Source organism: Silurus meridionalis, chromosome 12 (assembly GCF_014805685.1).
Source record: "Silurus meridionalis isolate SWU-2019-XX chromosome 12, ASM1480568v1, whole genome shotgun sequence".
NCBI classification, from domain to species: domain Eukaryota; kingdom Metazoa; phylum Chordata; class Actinopteri; order Siluriformes; family Siluridae; genus Silurus; species Silurus meridionalis.
In genome coordinates this window covers 7,834,004-7,857,824 of record NC_060895.1, presented here as the reverse complement: position 1 = coordinate 7,857,824, position 23,821 = coordinate 7,834,004, and the positions used below count along the sequence as shown (strand labels likewise).

The following is a 23,821-nucleotide window of genomic DNA, read 5'->3' as shown; positions in this document are numbered from 1 at the left end:
CCTGACGTTAATGCGGGTAATGTGCTGCGCTTATGTCTCTGTATGTCTCTGCTTCTCTTCGTGAGTTCCTAAACATCTATACTTTATTCCACCTCCTTTATTTTAACGATGAATGAGCAGTGGCGAAAAAAACCTCACATCAGCACCTTCGAGGCGTTGGAAAGACAATGAATTGGAAAAAAAAGAAAAAAAAAGAAAGAAAATGTGCTTATACTTGTCAAAATGTACATTACAGCAGAGTTTAATTCTTTCTTCTAAGATTCCAACGATGTTCGGAAATTGGGTTCAGAGCGCAGGGATACATGATGGATTCCCCCTGGAGCACAGAGGGTTAAAGGTTCTTACTGAGAGGCCCAAGAGTGGCAGATCGGCGATACTCGGGTTTGAACCGCCGACCCTCCGGTCAGTAACCAAGAGCCTTAACCACTGTCCTACCACCTTGGAAACTGGTACGAGGTCTGACTGTCTCATGTCTCACACACTGGCCTTAAACACACTTACAGCAGAAAGCATCGGTCGTAATAAATCTATCAGTTTAACTTCGTTTCCACGATTGTAGTGCAGTCCTTTTTAAAAATAAACTTTGATTTTTTTTTTAATGAGCTTTATAGCACAGCTGTCTTGAAACCGGTATTCGATAATACGTTGTTTCATTGGCGACATTTTTTTTTGGAAGTCTGGACAAAAGTATTGAGACACCTGACGTGACCCGACATTGTATATACATTGTATATTACATTTTCCCTTTACTTGAACTAGGAGACCCAAAACTGTTCCAAGATGACAATGGCCCTTTGCACAAATCCAGCTCCTTGAAGATATGGCTTACATGAGGTTGGAATGGAAGATCTTGAGTGGCCTGCTTTAGAGCTCTGGCCTTAACCCAATTGAATACTTTTGTAATGAATTGGAACATCAATACCCGACTTTGCTAACACCCTTGTGGTTAAAGGAGAAGAAATCTCCATGAACACACTCCAAAATCTAGTGGAACATCATTCCGAAAGACTGGGGGTTATTATAACAGGAAAAGGGGAATACATGTAGAATGTGGTTTAAAAAGCATGTATGAATCTGATATTTAGGTGTCCACAAGTGTATAAGTTGTTCTTGTAGTGTAAGTTCACATTTGGATTTATTATAGCTGGAACGACTGTCCGAGCCGTCCTGACCAATCAGATTTGAGAATTCTACCCATTATTATTTCCCTCAACAATGTGTGCTTTATTCTCTGCTTAATTGCGCTTCAGTTTGATTTGAGCTGCTTTATTCCTTTGAGTCATCACAGTGGAGCGATTTCTATGGTTCCCCATGTTTAAAGACTTACCAGTCCATTTTAAAATTAAGGTGTCCACTTAGGTTTAAATCATAACAGGAGACGAGACGTTGGAAAAGAGTCGTAGGAGCGTTGTGCTTTAATCAAGCGCTTAGGAGAGTTCAAAAGCCGCAAATGATGTTTTCCATTAGACAGTGCGACTCTGTATAATCTCTCTCATATGAAGCCGGGAATAAAAACATCGACATATTCGTCGCAGTCAAACTGCTGACATTCTCTCTTATTGAACGCACTTATTGAAAAGAAGAAGGGAGAAAAAAAAAAAAAAAAAAAAAAAAAAAAAAGTATTTTCTTTCCCGTATCACCCCCGCCTCCTTGATTGACGGACCAATTGTCCTCTTAATGTTCTCAAAAAATGTGAAAGGCTTCAACCTTCCAAAGTTCATACTCATGAAGTCTGACAAGCCCCTTTAAAGACGGAAGCCTGGATGGAGATTAAAGGAAAACACCAGTGCTGTTTTCAAGCTAATTTTCCAAACCTGTAGCATGTGTGTGATTATGACAGATCAACACATTACTTCCTTTTACGCATAACAATAAAATAAATATACGTTTACTTATAACTAGCTTTTCTTGGAAGGCAAGTGCAGCTGTTGGAGCAGTTCATAATCTAATAGGGAGATTTTGCTTGTACAATATCCTCCACTCTTCTGAGAATGAAGTTCCACTAGATTAGATTGGGCACAAGGGTTTTAGTAAAGGCAGGTACTGATGTAGGACGAGGAGGCCTGGGGCTGCAGTCAGTTCTCAAATTAATCTCAAAGGTGTTTAATAGGGTTTAGGGTCAGATCTTCACTCCAACCCATGTAAACCATATCTTTATGAAGCTGGCTTGGGCAGAGGGGCATCATGGTGCTGGAACAGGTCTGAGTCTCCTAGTTAAAGAGAAGGGGAAATTAATTTCTACCACGTTGAAAGACATCCTATAGAATTGCATGTGTCCGACTTGGTGGTAACAGTTTCGGAAAGAAGCTCACATGGCTGGAAACATCAGGTGTCCCAATAACCCCAATATAGTTCACCACTGTATGTGGAAATGTTAAAATTCCAGTCCTATAGATGCAATAGAGGAGATTAAGTTGAGAATTTGAGCTAAAAAGTACATAGAATTATATATTTTGTTTAGGTTCAAATGTGTTTCATGCAAACGTTTTTCATTTAGAATCGAGGGAATTTCTGGTCCTAAAAGATCTTGCCGAGGAAAGGAAAAAAACTGGAAAAAACTGGAAAGGATTCCCTGGGTTTGTTGAGTGAGCAGTAGTGAAGCCTGCACTGGAGGAGCAGTGTGTGGATGTGTGGACGTGTGAGTGAGTGAGAGAGAGTGATGGAATGTGCTTGCTCTGTGGGGATGCAGTCCTGTGCGATGAGGACATGCAGCAGGGAGGAAATGTAAAGTAAAAAGCACACAATGTTCTTCCCTTCGCGTTCAGAGGAACGGCTCGAATTGCTCGACTGAGAGGCGGTGTGAGGGCTGGAGCTCCACCCATATACGCGAGAACCCATCCAGGAAGCAGCTGGTGTGTAGGTTTTTGCAGTAGGAACACTGTGGAACACTCTTGAATGGGATTAGGTTTCAGGGAAAGCATTCGTGGAATTCGGAAACCAAATTCGATTCAATTTCAAGTCGAGTGTCGTTTTTGTTTCTTGGCTTTTAAATAACACACTCCGCACGCCCCTTTGTTCCTGTCACAGCGATTCTACAGATGCACGTATGAATGCCAAGTTTTGATTGTTTCGTTCGTCTCGTCCTCAGTGAGGAAAAAGAAATTTGAAGTTGCTCACCTTCAGTCATGAAGTATGGGATTCGGAAGCGGCCTTCTAACACACGCTGCCTTAACACAGGCAGGGAGGGACCATCAAAAGGCAGGGCGCCACACACCAGCACGTAAAGGACCACCCCTAAACTCTGCAACACACACACATATACACACACACACTACAATCATTAACAGTGCATAACTAGATAATGCAGCAGATACACACTACGCATTAGGTGTCAAAGTACAGGTGCTCTCACATGACTCTCTCTCATGTGCTGTAGACCTTGTTCGGTTTACACGCTGACATCAGATGAGCACAAGAGGTCACGCAAACAGCCTGTCGCATGACTAATTAGCTGCTCGGGTGTCATCTAAATACATACTTTAGAGAATAGGCAGCGGTGACAAACCAAAAATGGATAAAAACTCAAGTCTCAAACCTCGATAAGAAACATAGATCATGACAAGTATGTTAGTTAGTAGTTTGTTAGTAGGTCTGTTTGAATATTTGTGTGATTTAATGGCCATTATAAAATGAACATGACATTCAGATACAGATTTAAACCAGTATATGTGTTTACCTTGTAAATGCATTGAATGGGTGTTTGGGGGCGACACTAGAAATTGTACAGACCATTTGTCAGGAAGCCTTAATTTTAAAAATAATAATCACTCCCTATCCAGTCAATAACTGCACTGCTACAGTTAACACAAGTTAAACCACTAATACACTATTGGAACAAAACTATCACGACACATGGCTTTCCAGTTACACCTGTTCCAGCTTGGCAATGCCAGCTCTATGGAAATATGAGTACAATTCTCTCATACTGACCACTGAATGTTCAACATGGCACCTCATGGCAAAGACTCTCTGAGGATTTGAGAATTAGAATTGTTGCTCTCCACAAAGAAGTACAGTACAGTGGCTAGTGTCATACAGAGGTTTTCCAAGACGGGTTCCACTCAAAACAGCCCTCGCAAGGGTCCATCAAAGAAGTTGAGTCCTCGTGCTGTGCGTCAGGTGCAGAAGCTGCTTCAAAAAACAGACGCATGAATGCTGCAATATTGCTTTAGAGCTTGCAGAAACAGAAGGTTTGCTTGTCGGTGCTCAGACCATACGCAACATACTGCAATGAGTCCATTTGAATGACTGTCTTCCCAGAAGAACGCTTCTTCTGAAGCTGGTTAACAAGAAAGCCTGCAAACTATTTGCTGAAGAAAACCTGTCCAAAGCACGAATTACTTTGAACCATGTCATGAGGTCTGATGAGACTAAATAAACTTGTTTGGCTCAGATGGTATCCAGGATGCTTGGCAACTCCCTGGTGAGGAGCACCAAGAAAATTGTGTCTTGCCTACTAATCCCAGCAACAACCTACATTTAAAACCTAAATTTGTTCTATGAAATTGTATTAATTTATTCCCAACAGTTTATTCTCTTCATTTGTGGTGTATCTCTTGGCTGACTGCTTCCAGTACTTGTATGTGGATGTTAGATTTTTTTTGTCCAATCAGATTTCAGCCTCTATGTGCTGCCATGTCAATCTAATCTGCTCAAGGCCTTCAAAGTCAGTACTGCTGGCATTTTTACCATAGTCTCCTTAAAAATTAGCTCTGTTTCTTTAACCAATCAGATTTCAAGCTAGCTGGCCCAGAACAGCGTCTGCATTTTTTTGTCTTCTGATTGGTTGGTCAGAGGGAACCTGTTACAGCCAAGTTACAGCCATATATATATATTTGGTGTGTGTCACAAAATGGCTTCCTATTCCTATTATCTATGCTCAATACATAAGGTATAAATTACACTATTAAAAAATGCTTACAAATGAACATAGATCATTTAAAATTCAGATTTCAAACATGCATATTTATAGTCTGTAAGGTAAAGTGAGTAAGTATTGACACCCCTGTGATTACTACTTTCTTCATTTTGCCATTATAGAAGGACAACATATCCACAGTGGCTCATACTCTATACAGGCACCAAAACAATTGTTTTAACATTGTAAGCAGTTTTCTCCTCACATAAAGCCATTCTTTTTCAATTGTAATTTTTTCACAAAGCTGTAAGGGAATTTACTGAGGTAAGATGTGACGTGATTTCATCACTGGGGCATTTCCTGTTGAATCGGTAAAAAAAAACCCTTATACACAAAAGACTTACCCAGATGTCTAGCTGTGGTCCTTCATACTGCTGTCCTTCAAACACTTCAGGGGCAGCATATGGGGGACTGCCACACCATGTGGCCAAAGGCTTTCCCGGCTGGAAGAAGTTTGCAAAGCCAAAATCTGTAGTAAAGACAGACATGAGAGAGAGAGAGAGAGAGAGAGAGAGAGAGAGAGAGAGAGAGAGAGAGAGAGAGAGAAAGGAAAAGCAAGATGTGAATTTAAGGGTGGATGATGAGCATGACAGATTGCGCTGTTTTGGATGAGGGGGTGGACAGGAGAAAAGGAGATGAGTGAAAAGAGCGAGATCATTCTCTCCTGCATTGGCACACAAATCAGAGGGGGATTAGAAGCCTGGCTCACGGGAGGCATGTGGTGACTGACAGCAGCCTGAATTACAGCAACGTCTGTGTGAATCAGGTCATGAGGAGGTGGGAGAGATAATGACGGCGAGACATATGCTCATTAACCCTCAGGCGAGACAGTGTTCTTGGCTTTGGACACCAAGTGCATGGAGAAGGTCCTGCTCCAGTACCAAGCTATTTTCAATCAGAGCTACAGAGAATAATAAATAATCTCTGATGTCATTACAGTTCTCTTGTCTCCACGATCGGAGCTCGTGACCCATCGTGATTGAGTGTAAATCTCCATTTTTGTCATTAACCCAGTCATTAACATCCTGGGCTAGGTTATGACCCGTAATACAAACACTAATTGAGGGCATTACGACGTATTATGTGGAAACCCAAGCAGCAAGAAGCTTTGACCTTTCATACAGCATTGACTTGAAGCAAAAACTGACAACCTGCTACAAAAAAAAGGTCTCATTGCATAAAGCCACTTCATCTGGATGCTTTACTCTGGGATATGTATGTATCGCATCACGCCGGTATATCAACATCTCACATCTCGATAACACTCTAAACTGCATAACAAGCCTGAATGTTCGAGACCAGACACTGGTACAGTAAAGGCACTAAAAAGCAGCCAAGTTTTTTTTTTTTTTTTCCTCTTTGTATACGTCAGACATGCTGGGCAAAGTGCTTACAGATTAGATAGAGAGTCTGTTCGTGGCAAAACAATGGGGCAAGGTCGCCAAATATGGCATGCAAACAGAGCAAAGGCTAATCTAATTCCCACCCCTGCGCAAAGGGAAAATTCCCATAGTGTCACCACAGGACAATGGATCGACCTAAAAGGGGAATAGAATAACAGCACAACAAATCCATGGCCACATGTGTAGAACACTCACATGGTGTTAATCAAATGCAAACGCTGCATCCAGAAGTAAAATGACACAGAAGGTTAACTGGAGCAGATGTTGTGTGGTGCCAAGCCTAATACGTAAGACTTCATAGGCTTCATCTATAAAGTCTAGAAAGACTATGCAATTCTAGAAAACCTGAATAAACACTGGAGAACCGTAACCGGATTAGTGTTGTGTTTGAAATGATGACCTTTTGTTGCTTTGACTTATGTCTATAAAATGAAAAACATAATCCAAAAAAAAAAACAAAAAAATCAGAACTATTTACTGTGGGGTTCGGGAAGGAAGGATGCAAGCATGTAGAATTGGTCACATAATCCAGCCAGTAATCAAACAAGCCAGTTCACAACCATTAAGCTTGGAATATAGCAACAACGGTTTACCGTACATAAAAGGTCAGGGGTTCAAGCTCCAACACCACCAAGCTGCCAAGCTGCTAGGCCCCAGGAGCAAGGCCCTTAAACCTCTTGGCATCAGGAGGGCCGTGCCAGCCTGTGCTCTGACGCAAACTAACTCACGGAGATATGTGAAGGAAAGAATTTCACTGTTCTGTAAAGTATATGTGACAAAAATAAGGCTTCTTTTTCCCAACAAAGCACAAAATGCATTAATAAATGCAAGTTCCCAGCATGATGTCTGAAGTAGTTCTAGTTTTTGGAAAAACGAAATTCATGATGAGCCATTTTGTGCTGAAAGGGGAATTTGAGATAAGTTACCAAACTAATCTTCGTACTGTACATCGATTTGAGTGTGCATTTATCGCGATTGGAATTTTGGAAAATGTCCCTAAAACGTATCTCTGGATGCAGTGGCATTACATTTTCCATTCGTTTAAACTAGAACACTCAAACCTGTTTACAATGCAAGCTCCATGAAAATATGTTTGAAGTGGAAGATCTCGAGTGGTCTGCTATAGAGCACTCAACTCATTCCTATTCAGGTCCTTTCGGGTGAATTTGTTACGATGACTGCGCCACAGGCCTTTGCGGCTGAATGAGCACAAATCTCCACAAACACACTCCAAGATCTAGTGGAACATCTTCCCAAAAATGTGGAAGTTATTATAACAGGAAATGGGGACTAAATGTGCAATGGGATGTTCAAAAAGCACATACATAGAAATTTATAAATCAGGTGTCCACAAACTTTTTGTCCGTATAGTGTATTTACTATAAACTGTCATAATGGAGGTTTTCCAAGTTGCTCAGCAGACATTTAAAATGTACAAACCCTTATATGAACAGTAATGCTTTTAAAACGAGACAGACAGGAAGAGATGCCAATGTCCAGAAGCTTCTCCTCACAAATGAACAAAACCAGGCCCAGCTTACAAAGACAAAAATTAAGTATTACATTTAGAAATGCCTTCACGCTTAAGAATTTAAGAAAGTGGTACAAATATACTTTTATTTACTGGCTGGCACTAAAAGCCTAATCAAGCCTATAAAATCCAGAGATGGATTCGTTACTGTACCAAAGTAGATTTTTCTGGTATTTGACTTCACTATTTTTTATCCATTATTCACTCGGTACCTTTTTTTTTTTTACACAAATATCTGTACTTTCTACTTCTTACATTTCCAACCAGCTCGTTACTTTAGTTTTAATCTATTCAGTGACTATCAATATTTTTTCCTTCTCAGTGCGCAGTTTTCAGCCCATCAACTTATTTCTTGTTATTGCGTCCTTTTTTCAACCTACCACTGGTGTATCATTTCCTGGCTCTCACACGCCGCAAGGCGTAGGCTAGTTTACGAAGCTAACAGCGAGCAAGGAAGAAAGCAACAAGAAGTATGGGGTTAACGTGGATGAGACAGAGGGAGTCAGTGATGCAAACATGACAGGACGTTCCTGGTGATCAACTGATCATCTTTTCTCTGCTTGTGTTCTATATGGTGGTTGTTCAGCTTGGATACATTCATTATTTAACATAATTTGAAATTATTTTGTATTAATATATTAATATGATGTGAGGTCAAGTTACTAATGACACTAAAACGTGGTAGCAAAGGCTACTTTTTTACTTACTTACAAACTTCTTTACTTTAACTTGTGTAAAAAAAATGTAATCAGTACTTCAACTTTCACCAGAGTCTTTTAAAAACACGAGTATCTGCACTTCTACTTGAGTGAGGGATGTGTGCACTTTTGCAATCCCTAATAAAATCTTACCCACTAAACCACTGACCGCTTCAGTACTCTAATAATTTCCTAATCTGTGCCCTTTACTTTCTCGTGCTGCAGAGTCGTTCTGCGGCGAGACCGATTCAGGCTGTTACAATTTGTTCCGGGATAAAAATTGAACGTGCCGTCTTCTTTACCTTTACGGAGGCACTTTTTGAAATACCTATTACAAGTGCAAACAGAAGGAGCTCCTCTGACTACTGCAGGATGCGTGATTTATAAAGGTAGATTTAATCAGAGGAGGGTCAAAAGATGAATGGTGTGTCAGTACTGCAATTTTGTCTCAATTCCTGTGAGCAATGGGGGGGAAAAAAAAAGAAAGAGAGAGCGAGCGAGAGAGAGAGAGAGAGACTGGAGCCAGGAGACAAACTGATGAAGGGATTAATATGAAGGGAAGTTGAGAGGTACGGAGAGGAGGTGGAAGAAAAAACATCTGAGATGTGCGAGGCAATGACGGTAAAGACTCCTGAGAAGAGCTGACCCACTTTACAAGCAGAATGGCGAGCGCTAGAGATTGACGTCAATGCTGCCCCGGCTGACACTGCAGAGGTGAGTCCCTCGGTGCTCCATACTGCAATCGCTCGTTCTTATCCAACCGCTTGGCCTGCAGCTGTTATTGAAGCGGGAACACGTAACAGCTTGGTTTCAGTGGTTAAAAAAAAAAAAAAAGGCTTGTACAGAGGTCAGTGAGCTCTTTCATAACGGAACCCTCCGGTGGACCCGAAGGATCACGACAACTCTCATAGCGTGAGCACAGTGGCCTTGCGCAAGTCTCCGGGGATTCGGTTGTGACATGTGTTTCACAACTGGCCCATGTCTGTGACGTGTCGTCCACTCCTACCCGTTTGCTTAAGAAGATCATAAACTGACGTAAAAAGTCAATTCGATCCGAGGACACACGAGGTAAACCGGGGCACATCTGATTCACACTACTTTTCAAGGTCCAAACGTACGAGCCTGACCGATTTAAGCGTCCGGCGCTAGGCGTGAACTTCACTCAAGCTCGGACATGTTGCTCTTTCGAGCTGCAGATAAAAGACTACCTTAATGCTGTGACCTTTCTCTGAGAGCCTGCAGATGTAGGTGGCTTCTAAAGGTTTGCCAAAGCAGAAAATAGAGAGCCAACAAGAGAGCTAGAATGACCGATATACTATTAATCTTCACCTCTGATGCTCTTTTCATACGCCTATTATGTGTTTTGTACACTTAGCTGGACATGAGCTTCAAAAATCCTTTAAGATTGCAATCCGATTGGCTATTCACAGATATGATGAGCCGTTCGAAACAATTAATCACTGGGTTAAAGAATGAAATGAGGCTTGTAAGACAATACTGATAATATTGTAGAGAAAAAAAAAAAAAAAAAAGCAAATTGCTTTTTATTTAATGTAATGTACTCAGCAAGTTCACAACAAATAGTGTTTGTGTGCCTGTATAGTTGTAGCTTCGTGCTATCGTGCACAAGTCTTTCCGTCTCTCAGTCCGTCTCTCAGGCTTTGTTTTCCACTTGGCTGGATAGTTCATATAGCGGTCATCTTGGGAACAGTACCCAATCTAGACTGCTGGCCTTTAATACCATGTAGCCCACAGTAAATACCGGACTCCATTACCTCCAGAATATCAGATCCATTTTCTCAGAGCTCCACTTCCTAGTCAAAGCACAGCTAAACATCAGGGTTCATCTCGCAGGGGACGTATCTCACTAATATCCCTTCACTCAAATCTGGCTCTTGTTCAAGACCATGAACCAGACACGTCTGGCCCGCGTGTGTGTTTAAGTCCCCCCCTGCAGTGTCATTATCCCCCTCCATAAATATCATTTTGCATGCACCGTATTAATAACAGCGGCATGTGTTTACTATATGCGAATGTTCTTGGAGGAACCCGAAGATCTGAGCCAGAAATCCTGGAGATTGGTTGAAGTCACAGGATACACTGCCTTGGAAGAAAATCAGCGGGAAAATTATAACCAGGGAAGGGCTCAGTTTACAGTACTCATGCACGTACATCATGGACGAAGCAGGATGAAATGACCGTGACTATGGGATACAGTACGTGTGGGTGTGGAGCTCTTTACACTTTCATTTGGTCAGGTTTATAGTTTAATGTTTTTTTTTTTTTTTACAATAAAGTTTAGTCATATATAAAAAAAGGATTTACTTTATAAACACAGTGCTGTTAAATACTTTTGGTCATGAATCAAATCCCAGGTTTATATTAATGGGCTGGTTCTAAGAGATTGTTTCCATGGTAACAGATTCAATTCACAGGGGCTTGTATAGTCGTAGCACCACATAGTTTGCATATTAATGCATATATAAGTGAATGTAAAAAGAAAGTAAATAATGCTAACAAATGAATTCAACCTGCACAAACATTCACTAGGGAACCACTGATTGAATATGTAGGGAAGGAATCTCTAGTTTTAGGTCAAATTATTATTTTTTTTAATTGTTACATTTATTTTAAAAATTAAAAAAATTAGAAACCGACTGCTGTAAAATAAAATAAATAAACCGCACAAAGCAATGTGCTTTTACATAAAAAAAAAAATATAATAAAAATAAAATAAAATTAAATTCAACTTTGGGTTGGTCACAGTATGTCATCAGTTCACCAATCATTATATCATTATATTCCTATTATAGCAAACCTAATACTATTGTATTTATTAATAATAATAAAAAAAGATTTTACCTTACGTAAGTTTTGTGCACAATTAGTTCAATATTACAATAAAGAATCGCACTCAATTTCTCATTTGTCTGCTTCTAAAACACATACTGTCCTGTTTTTACCTGCAATCTTGATGTTCATGTGTCCGTCTAGGAGCAGGTTCTCAGCTTTCAGGTCCCGGTGTACAACGTTGCCGTTGTGGCAATATTCCACTGCAGACAAGATCTGCCAGAACTTGCGACGAGCTTCAGGCTCACTCAGCCGTCCGTGCTTGGCCAGGTAGTCTGAAAGATAAAAGCGAGGATTAAACTTAGTCGTATCTAAAACGCGTGATGTACACACCCTTCCAAAAGTATCGGAACAGTAAGGTCGGGATCGTGCGATGAATTTGCGAGAACAGGTCCGCATTTCAGCTTTCATTTCCTGATATTTGCAATCTAGGTGCATCATACAGCTTAGAACATAACGGCCCTAAAGCATAAGTGAAATTTCGTCAAGTCTAATATCGGTTATCGTGTTTGTGGGTCATTTATTTGTTGGTGAACATGCTGATGACGTGCATGGGAGGAAACAAAAACAAAAACAAAAATTAGACTCGAGTCTCATCCGACCAGAACCGATGATCAAAGAGCGGTTGGAGAAAAAATGTAATGATTCCAAGCAGCCTGTTGTTAAACAGCAAGATTTTGAATCTCAAGATTCAGCTAAACTGAGCTCTTATTTCCCTTCAGGCTCTTATTTCCCTGTGTGGGTGAACAGTGCGCTAATGGGTCTGGTTCCTGGGAAATTTCGAACCGTTTCTTGCATATTGAGACTTTTTTCTTAATGACCCTAATTGGGATTAACGTTTATTATACTGCAGCTCATCTATTGTTTTTATATCCATTACCTGATTCCTGCTCTTTAGTTAGTAGTTCATAACAATAACAGATGCCAAAAAAGTTGTATGTGTCTGCAACCTTAACCTTAACTCCAAGGAGACGGGACATGGTTAACAACAAATAAGGGCATAGTCTGTCTAAGAGAAAATACATACAGGTGTGTGTGTGTGTGTGTGTGTGTGTGTGTGTGTGTGTGTGTGTGTGTGTGTGTGTAAAAATAAAAAAAGAATACTAATTCACAGAAAAAAAATTACAAATTGAAGACAATCTGAGACAGGCTTCAACTACAAACCGAGTGCTATAAAAAGTTTTTATCACAAAATTACTTGTTTGCACAGAAAAAGACCTGGCTGGTACGATAAGGATCGACCCTGATCATTCTCTCATTACTAGAAAAAAATATAGTAACCTAGCACTGCAAAAGACAAGAGCCGGCTAGGCTAGCATTGTCATGAGCCGCTGTTTTACATGTGCTTTACTCGTGTGAAAATGGGGCATGAGCTCGATGCAAATCAGCCACAGCGGACGCAGATCAGGCAGCAAGTTGTTCGGCTTGAATGGTGTCTTGCGATAAGTCAAAAAAATTGGATGTGGCCCTTGAGCTTGAGTCTGACTAGCATTTTAATAACAAAACAATGCGACGGAGAACACGGACAGTATTTGAAAAGCCATAACACTAATTTTTTACGATTTTTTAAGACCGGCTCAAGAATATTTCCAGTAAAACAGAGAAATTATTTGTCACATATGTGCTTCGAGACAGAAGTTCAGTTTCAGTGTGCATTATTGTGTGTGTGTGTGTTTGTCCTTATGCCTGTTTGTGTGTTTTTCCAGCTCACTGTGGTGTGTTTACCAGCTTTACACAATAGCTGACTCTTATTGGTTACAGTGCTGGAGTTTCTGTTTGGCCTCAAGTCACCTGACAGAGTTTTTCCTTTCGTTTGGCAGGCTGCTGTTTACACTAGTTTTAGAGATTGTGTCTAATTTATAGCTCACACAAACACACACACACACACACACACACACACACACACACAAATACTACTGCCCTATTTATTATTTACTACAGAACAATACTAACCAGGTCGAAATTCCAAACCTTTCAAAAAGGAAAGCAATTGTGACTTGAAAAGAATGTTCTTGATTATAAATGATGATGAAATTAGCAATGCAATTAGCAATTAATGTCCACAGCTTGCCTGTAAAATTCCCTGAAGTTACATCCATGAGACTTTTAGATTTTCTTAGATTTTCTTTAGATCTTTTCCGTTATATAAAAGCAATCAGTCTCGGTGTATTATTTCCTCTCGAAGTCCACAGCTTACCTCACTACATTCTGCTCTAATTTATATGGAAACGTATGGTTGTGGAAGTTTTTTTTTGTGGACTTTTCATTTGGAACCGGACTGAGAGTGAAAGAACTCGTGAAAAATCTGATTCGTGAGAAGCCGCGAGTGGCTATATATATATATATACACCTATATACTTGTCAAATGTAAGCAAAAGTGTACCTACTGTATAGTTTTGGTTTTAATTTACATTAGTTAACTAATTAGAAAAGGAAGTCCACATAATAGAGTACTCCGAGGCCATGATAATTAATACTGAAGAATTTAAAATGCCTGCACAAATCATTGGCTAATTGGCTCATCTCCCACACTAATTGAAAGAAAGAAAAAAAAACTGCTTTTAGCATACTGTTGAGCGTTAACTTCTACTCAAAACATAAAATGCATATAAATCAGCACTTCAGCTGCATATCATGGCAGTGTAATATTGTGCAGTGATGGTTACATTGCATTAGCTTAGTAGTCAAAGAAATTACACAAAACTGAGGTAATTAGTAAGTACACAATGTGATGTTTTTTTCTGTACGACTATCTGGTTCAGCCAATGTGGCCAGACTGGAAGCCCAGATCTTATCTAATTAATAAAAGTCCAATTTAAATCCTTATTTCTGCCCATAAGGTCTGCAATGAACTACCAGCTCTAGTCAATTGTTCAGCTCAGGGGAAGATCTCAAGATCTGGAACATTGAACAAGCTGAAAATGTCAGTGATGCTCAATGATAAGAGCAGTGTCATTTTAACCACACCGTTTAAGATCAGCTAAGCCCGCCCTCCCCTATCAAACCACAATCACTAGCAAGGTGAAGGCGAACATTTGCTTCTTCCGAGACACATGAAGTTGACCTTCACAGCTTTTCAAACTGAGCTGCAAAATACAGTATCTGTGTTTTTAGTGCCGTTATCTACCTTCTACATACATGAACTCACAGTTTGGCAAGTGTCCCTGAAAGTGATGGTGGGGAAACAGTATTTCTCCCAAATCCTTTATTATTCTCTCTGACCAATGGCTACAAATAGATGTAGCATTGTTGCCATTCATATTATATTTCAAACTATTTTTTATGTTCCTAAAAAAAATTCCAAGCATGTAAACAATACAAATAAATACATGTAAAAAGTTCTATAATAAAGAATTTCACCAATGTAAGATTTAAAACATAAAATATTGTGCATGCACAGTAATATCCAGTTAGATCCTCTAATCGTCATTCAATTTTCACTTTCTATTCTCCCTTTAAAGACAGCATGAAAACTTGTTCAGTAGTACAACATACTGTTACAAAGCCGTCATTGGAGACTCAATCCATAAACCTAACCAAATGATTAAATTAACTGAAGTGTCCGTGATACCTTTCGCTGTCAATCAGTGAACTGTTACGATGGAGACAAGAACGTATAAGGAATAAAGCATTAATATAAGCGTGTGATTTTTCTTGCAGCCAGTACTGCTATCAGAAAATGAAATCAACACTATCTTTCTAATCAATAAAACATTGCTTAGAAAAAAAAAAAAAAAGATTGATGCACAGGTGACAGAGCCACAATAGGGAGGCTCTGTAGTGTGGGAGTTCGGTAAACATCACCCTGAATGGCACAACCACGCTGTGCTCACGTTCAGGAGTGCTAGGCGAGGTCAAAACCCGCAGCACTCACACATTCCAGCTCTGAGTCAGCCCTGGCAGCACCGGGCACCGCTCTCCATGCGAACTGTTTCACAAACAATACTTATGGTGGGCACAATAAGTGTGGCGCAGGCCTGCATCGCCTGACTTCGCTCATAATATTTACCCTCTGCGAGCAGTAAATCCCACCTCAGTCTGAGTGGAAGTGGGTAAGGATGAAGACAGAGCGTGTTTACAGTGCGTGTGGCTCGGCGGTATGCGCACAACACCACCTGCTCGCAACATGTCACGGCCTTTTCCTGCCACAAGACAACAGGGCAAAGATGACAAAGCAGAAAACAATCCTCAGCTACATCTCATGATCTATAAAGTGCTTACAGTGCTGAGAGTCAGTTATTCTGGCAAAACAGCTCTACAGATACAGCCTACAGCTATTTGTACATTAAACACACACAACAAGAGCTATATTTAATAAGAAACTCAAACTTGATCGTGTGACATCGCTAGAATTTTGTTTTTTTCCCACTTTGTTGACTTCGAGTTTTCTTCAGTTCAAATAAAAGCTCAATTTCTTCATTCATCTTCCAAAAAACGTTTTAGCTCGGTTACGGTTACAAATAATTTTTTATTTATTTATTTATTTTTTGGAGAAACGGTTTTTGCGTATCAAACCCCAACACGGGACATGGAGGTATCCATGTTATTCTTCACTACATAGCTTAAATGAAGACAAATCAAAAATCCTATTTGTAAGGTAAATCATATTCAACCTTATTATCTGGCTAGGTTGCCTAGAAAGCTAGCCAAAATTATGCTACTGTTTGTGTAGATAAAAACAACAAAAAAAAAAAAAAAAACAGTAGCCAAGTTTACTATCAAACAGCTAATAACCTTTGATTAATAATTACAAAAATATTCTATTATATACTATTACGGACAACAGACCAGCATTTCCTTTTACCATCCATACTGGTTCTAAAAGTGGGTTGTATGATATGGTTTATAATAAGTGGTACAAATCACAATCCACCATTTTAAGCGCTCATAAAATTTTATTGCATGATTATAGTTGTTATCAAAGTTGATAAGTCACTTGATTTCAACCTGATGTCAACCAGTTCCAGCAAATATAAAGCCCAAAGGATAAGAAGGGAAATTCCATGGAATTCTAACTAACATGAGACTGATTAGAAAGAGGGTGCAACATTCTGCCAAGTGTCTCTACCGAAAGATCACAATAATCAAAAAACACACCGGTCCAAGGAATGTTTCGTTCTCCTCTTAACTGGCAAGCAGAGCCTTTTTCAAAAAGTACTACACTCAACCCTCAGGGTTCCTTCTCTCCCTCTCTCTCTCAAAGCGCCACTCGCTACTGATTTAGCAAACGCTCTGCCCTTTGGCCGGCAGTGCTGAATATCAGTTTCACATTAGTGTCTAGGGTGTACGGGCTTGTGTAAAGCTGCACTGCTTCTTAATCTTAAGTGTATTTACTCTCAGGGATTGAGTGAACTCCATGGGTAAACGTAAGGGATCTCTTAGTCAAAGTTACCACATTCACGTCATTAAGTTGACCTAAAAAAAAAAAAAAAAAAAAAAAAAAAAACACGGCTGCACTGCAGCACCGTCTCGCTGTCACCAAGGACGAGAGAAACGTCCACCGCCAGCAGACTTTCCAGATGGCGTTTAAATTAATTTTGAAATAAAGTCCAAAGTATCCTCTGTGTAACTCAACGGTGTATATAAAAAGTTTAACACGATCTGTAAGTCTGCTACAGCTGCATTTGTAATTAGATTCCATATCAGATGGGGTGTGACCCAAACTGGAACATTTTTTTAGCAAGATTTACTTGAACAATCAAGCTGGTAGATCACTAACCAAGTGCTGGTTGAAAAGGAAACAATCCTAAAACATGGCTACTAGCTAAAGGATTATTATTAGAAAAAAACACAACACATCAGCATGTATTAATTTAGTCCATATATTATGGAAAGCACATTGGAAAATAACTGCCTGCCTGCTTGCCCTGTCAGGATTTTACGCATGTGAGTGAAAAAACTAGAGTGGAAGCGCAAAACAATAGCAGTGTGACACGCAGGCTACAGATTTGCACAGCTCTAATGCTCATCTGCCATATTAGCTATAGACTAAATCCCTTGCGGAGAACAGAGGAGATATGTTTTCCCAAACATAACGGCACGTTTGGTGCTGAAAGGCTTTATCAGCTCTAACAATGCTAGCTAACATCTTTTTTTTGTGAACACTCTTTCTGCCACATTTCTATTACTGATGATAAAGGTCGTTGTTGCTGGCGAGGTGTTATGTATGCTAGTTCTAGCTAGCTACTCTCCATAGTAAAGGTTTTTAGTCACCTAACCATAAAATTTGCTTATTGAACATCCCAGTCCACATTTAATGTTATGTTAAATATGACCGAGTGATTTTTAAAGCATGGTACAGTGCCACTTAAACCATATGTGTTATGCATATATAGTGAATAGGAAGCAATTTTGTGACGCACACATACACATATATTTATGTAATGGTACACGTATTTGTACCAAAACATTTTGGTACAGAGCTTTTTCTTTTCTTTCTTTTTTTTTTTTTTACATGAACATAGTTCAAATCTGAGTTTCCTCAGGTACATATTAAGTCTCGGACCGTAAGTTTGTTTGGTTTCCGCCTCGTACTTTTTAATAAATTATTATTAAACTTGAAAACATACACAACAATCCCAGGGGTATAAAAAAGAAACTAGAGTTAGTGCAGTGTCACTGCGTCTAGTCACTCCATACTGGAAATAAGATTAGTTTTGCGTTAAAGAATCCATATGGCTAGCTTTAGCTGCTAGCCATTTCCTGATTTTATGTCAAACTTCAAGAATTTCTCTTAAAAGGAGAAAATACTGACAATTCTGAATATAGAAGGAGTGATCGCATGAAGAATGGAAAAAGTATGCTGAAATCTGATCTGTATTTACCAAATGGGGTCAAAGAAATGGAAACTATTTTTCAATTTAATCAAGATAATAAAGTGTTATTTTGTATAAAATATTCTAGATTATTTTGCATATTATTTAACCAACTGGGCAGTGGAAATCACCAGAGCTGCACAGATTGTTGCTGGGATACTCATCCATGCCTCCATAATAACATCACAGAGCTGTTGGATGTTAAAAACATGGTGCTTCTCCACCTTCTGCTTGAGGATGACCCACAGGTGATTCATAGGGTTCAGGTCTAGAGGCATACTTGGCCACTTCATTAATTTAACCTTCTCCCTCCAGCAAGGCAGCTGTCAGCTTGGCAGTGTGTTAGGGGTTGTTTTTATTTTGGAAAACTGCCGTTCGGTCCAATTTCTGAAGGGAGGGCATCATGTTCTGCTTCAGAATGTAACAGTACATGTTGGAATCCATGTTTCCCTCAATGAACTGCTGTTCCCCAGTACCAGCAGCACTCATACAGCCCCAGACCATAATGCTACCACCATGCTTGACTGTAGGCAAAACACAATCTTTTCTTGGCACTCCTTACCAGGGCATCACTACACATCTTAGTCTTACCAGACCAGAGGACATGGTTCCAGTAATTCATGTTCTTTGACAGGCTGTCTGAAGACAGGCTGTTTGAAGACTTTCTTGTGAGCAAGCCTTAGAAGTCTCTTCCTTCTGGGACGATGGCCATGCAAACTGACTTGTTGCAGTGTGTTGCTTATGGTTTGACCACTGACAAGCAGACCTTCCGCTTCTACATCCTCTAAAGCAATGCTGCAGCACTCATGCGTCTAGTTTTTTTCCTGCATCCTCTAAAGTTTCTTCACCACACACACCTGACGCACATCAACTTCTTTGATGGTTCCTTGTGAGGTCTGTTCCAAGTGGAACCGTCTTGGAAAACCTCTGTATGACCCTGGCCACTGTATAGTAACTTAGTTTCAGATTGTTACATATCTTCTGATAGCTGAAGGCCATCGTTGTGTAGAGCAACAATTCTAATTCACAAATCTTCAGAAAGTTCTTTGCCATGAGGTGCCATGTTGAACCTCCAGTTTAACTATTACAAGAGAATTGTACTCAAAGCACCAAATTTAACTGCTTTAATACAAGACTTGTATGGTTCGAGGACAAAAACATGAACATGAAGAATAGGACATGTGGCTTTGCATGGTTACACGGCATACAGCTATTATCACTTAGGGTGTACTTACTTTTGTTGCCAGTTATTTTGACAATAATAGGTTGAGTCAAGTGAAGTTTATTTCTATAGCGCTTTTCACAACAGACATCTCAAAGCAGATTTACAGAATGTAACAGTTAAGGTGAACGATGTGTATTTATCCCTGATGAGCAGCCATGGTGACTGTGGCAGGGAACAACTCCCTTAGATGTTATGAGGAAGAAACCTTGAGAGGAACCAGACTCAAAAGGGGAACCCATCCTCATTTGGGTGACATCAAGAGTGTGATTATAGTCTTTAAACAATACAGAACACTGGAGAGAGAGAACTAACACGAGCACTGGAATGTAAGATTATGAGTAATGTTCTTTCTACAGTCTTTTGAGCTCCATATCAGGCCACTCAAGGTTTTCTACTCCAACCCATATCTTCATGGAGCTCACTTTGTGAACAGGGGCATTGTCGTGCTGGAACAGGGTTGGGTCTCCTAGTTCGAGTGAAGGGAAAATTCAATAATGCTGCATACGAAGACATTTTATACAATTAAACAATTTTCAGCATCATTCTCTGATGAAGCCAAGACTGCAGCACATTAGCATAGCTAGCTGCACATCATAATTAATTCCCCAGTATAAGCTGTCTGTTCAAACCGAGTGTGGGGAGTTGAGGGGAAGAAATTTCCACCTTTATCTGATTGCTGACATTTTCATCCCTGGGGTAAAATGTCAGTACATTTAGTCATTTATATAAAAAAAAAAAAAAAAAACAAACAACTGGTTGCTATTAATAATAATAATAATAATAATAATAATAATAATAATAATAACAAAAAATGTATTTAATTTTCCAGCATTCAGCTACAGCATGAAGTTCTGGCTTAATTAGAAACTAGAACGGGATGGTGAGATGGAGGGCGGAGGAGATTAGCTGCAGGCATGACGCGAATGTCATGATTGATCTGTTTCAGATGACATGCACTTCCTTATGCTGAGCTCCAGGATTCTGCATTTCTAAAATATGCATGGCCTACATTCCAGTCTTGATTTCAGCTTCAAACCTTCACCATGTATTTAAGCTCTCACTCTCTCTCTCTGTCTCTTGGCACAACTCATTATTCGAGGCTTGACCCAATTTCCAGGTTCCTCTTCTGCAGCAGCTCAGCTGGTTTTGTAGCAGCTCGGTCTGACAAAGCTTTCCTGGCACACTTTTCTTTCACAGTCGGGTTTTACATGATATTGCACACCTGACCACACCTTTTACACAGAAATAGGACCCTTTCTTCATATCTAACCTGGGAGTCAAGATTATCTGCTTCAGTCTGAACATATTTACAGCAGATAAAAACTGTGTCCACATCGAACAGACAGTCATTAGTAGTTTTCCATTGCCTCTCGATGATGGCGCACTTGCTGGTGTTCAATTTAAGAACCAATTGAAGCTTCTTTTTCTCCATTTTTTGTTTTATTATTATCGCTTCATATCTGAAAACCACGCAATACAAAACCATGATAGAAAGTTAAACACGATTTTTAAAGTTATGCAACAAAAAGTTGAAAATTCCAAATTGATCAAGTTTATGACCTTTGAAACATAGTTTGCTATTAAACTAATTGTACAAAGTCTCCAGTAAGCATTGAGTAATGGTAAAGTTTTGCCACATTTCTGACCCTTTCTGCTATCCATGTCAAAACATAAAAAATAAAAAATAAAATAATAATAATTTTAATTGATAGTTATTCACTTATTTATTGCATTTTTTCCTCTATGGTAAACGTTTATCTTAGCCAGGTTTGTTGAGGTCTATCCCATGAACAAAACTGTTCTATGGGCCATTTTCCAGACTGGAATGTTTTAGGGAAATGGGCAAAAACTGGAAAACCTGGAAAGGAACCCACTCAGAAACCACCAAGACATAAATTAAACATAAACTAAAAGGCAAATAAAATAAACCCTCATAACACATTTCCATCTGAAATCACACAAAGCAAAATGAGCCCAAAATATTAATATATTATACATGAAATACGATACTATTAAATATTCTCCCAACAATATCTTTTAGTCATAAATATAATATCTTGCATATAATACCTTTGCTTTTATTCCTCAAAACCTCAGTCATTAATGCACAAATCTTGAGCTACTATCTACTATCTACTATAAAGCTATCCACCTCTTTAGGCAGCCATGATCCACCCATGATCCAATTCTTCTTGTATTTGCAATCATATCGCAATTTCTACACTTTTATAATCAGGGTCGTTTTTTTATTTTTATTCCTTCAGTTGAACCTCTCGCTGCTTTGAACGCAACTCAAAAGCATGATGGCTTGAAGTATTTCCATAAGTTGGAAAAATTTATTTCAGTCTTTGAATACTAGATCATAAGATTTCCATATTTGAAGAGAGGAAAATCAACATTCAAATGCTCAGGATATCATGTGCTACTTCCAGTCACTGACCGGGAAGCTCCACTGAAAAGCTTCCAGCTATGTAACCCTTAGCATGTAAGAAAATGGCCCTAAATCATTACGGTGCATAATATTTCATGATATTTATTCCTTGATCTTCATTTTCGAACTAAATATTCCAGTGTAAAGGTGTAAAGAAAAGAGTCGTTCTATTTCTCTCTGTTGACTCTTATAAAATCACGTAGATGTTATAAACCTGAGTATATACAATAATTATAAAAACCTTTCGCATCTTATAAAAGTGAAAGTTTCTAATGCAATCCAGGCTGAGTTTCAGTACAGTTATTGCGAGAACAACTTCTCCAGCATCATATATTATGGCTAATTCAACTGTATAGGCGACTTTATCAGATCGGGGGTCTACTGGATGTCGGTTTCAATCGTAATCCACACAGCAAACGATCAGTCAGTGCAACCCCTGACACTGTTCTTTGTCCTGCTTTGTGAAAACAAGGGCTGCTGCCAAAATTTCCAGTCCAAGTGTCACAAACATTTCTTTACCTCAGTGTTACAAGGTTCTGGCTGGGTTTTAGAATCTTGAATTTGTTTATCATAAGCCATTTTCGGAGACATCTTCAAAGTGCTTAACTGTGTTCTAGTAGAGGCAATGATGCCATTGATATGCTTCAATATGCTTTGCAGTTTAAAACACGAAAACATGGTGGAATTCCACATTTTAAACATCAATGGCTTCTCCACCTGGGATTTCAACCCCTTCTACACATCTGACTGTACTGTATTGATTTTATGTTTAGCTTGCTTGTACCTGAATTTTAACTTGACCTCTATGAGGTCCTCACACCCCTGTGTTTTATAAAAGCATTAATGCTGCAATCAACCTGAAGTTGTAAACAGCATCTTATTTGTGCTCATTCTGCTACGAGGGTGTTAAAGTCAGATACTGATGTCAAGTCAAGTTTATTTCTATAGCACTTTTCACAACAGACATTGTCTCAAAGCAGCTTTACAGAATTTTAACAGTTAAGGTGAACGGTGTGCATTTATCCCTGATGAGCAGTCATGGCGACTGTGGCAGAGAAAAACTCCCTTAGATGTTATGATGAAGAAACCTTGAGAGGAACCAGACTCAAAAGGGGAACCCTTCCTCATTTGGGTGACATCAAGAGTGTGATTATAGTCTTTAAACAATACAGAACACTGGAGAGTGAGAACCAACATGAGCACTGGAGTGTAAGATTATGAGTAATGTTCTTTCTACAGTCTTATACAGTCATTCACAGATGTAAGAGAGGTGAGGAGACCTGGGGTGCATTCGGGGTTCCAATTCATCCAAAAGGCGTTCAATAGGGTTGAGTCAGCGCTCTATTGCAGAAGCTCTTCCACGCCAAGATAAAAGTTTGAGAAAGAACCACAAATGGCTGGGAAAGTGAGGTGTCCCAATACTTTTGTCCAGACAGACAGATAGATAGATAGAATAGATGAGATAGATTCTTCTGCTGTAATACCTGGCTGATGTACTGCTAATAGTGAATGATAAATTGGTACATGCTCCCCCCCATTACGTGAAAGCTGACTTCCATTTTTTCCTCTGACTGTCAGCGAGTGAAATCTCTAGTTGTTGTGAATACAACCCCTATCAGAAAAATCCAACAACCAAAAAAAAAAAAAACTAACAAGGGATTCCGCTATGCCACATTGCTTCACTGCGAATAAAGTGCTGCACAGCCACTGAAGATCTACGACTACGAACACGAAAACAACATTATGTAAGGAGATCTATGCTGACAGCAAGTTTTAACTGGAAGAGGTCGAACACTGCAGCATGCGCACTTTGAGCAGTTATTGCAGCCTGAATTGATTCATAATCACTCCAGATACAAGGAAGACATACATCTAGATCCTTTCCTAATACGGGTACTCGGGACGTGAAGAGATCAGTGCGGAAGGAGAGGATGAGCTGCGTCAAGTGC

The 23,821-nt window shown here is 39.5% G+C and overlaps 2 protein-coding genes across 4 annotated transcripts in view; one reads left to right on the top strand and one right to left on the bottom strand.

Annotated features, from left to right (window-relative positions):
• Window positions 1-23,821, bottom strand: part of sik2b (salt-inducible kinase 2b) — a 45,751-nt gene that overhangs the window by 15,625 nt on the left and 6,305 nt on the right. For all 3 annotated transcript variants that reach the window (XM_046862762.1, XM_046862761.1, XM_046862763.1), the window contains exons 4-6: window positions 11,515-11,676; window positions 5,264-5,388; window positions 3,119-3,242 (exon numbers count right to left, since the gene is read on the bottom strand). In XM_046862762.1, coding sequence (XP_046718718.1) covers window positions 3,119-3,242; window positions 5,264-5,388; window positions 11,515-11,676 — 411 coding nt within the window. The remainder of the gene's footprint in view (window positions 1-3,118; window positions 3,243-5,263; window positions 5,389-11,514; window positions 11,677-23,821) is intronic.
• The window catches only part of LOC124394507 (zona pellucida-like domain-containing protein 1), a 52,301-nt gene continuing 37,241 nt past the window's right edge, over window positions 8,762-23,821 (top strand). Inside the window, exon 1 of the mRNA XM_046862778.1 lies at window positions 8,762-9,265. The gene's annotated coding sequence lies outside the window, so the exon portion shown is untranslated. The remainder of the gene's footprint in view (window positions 9,266-23,821) is intronic.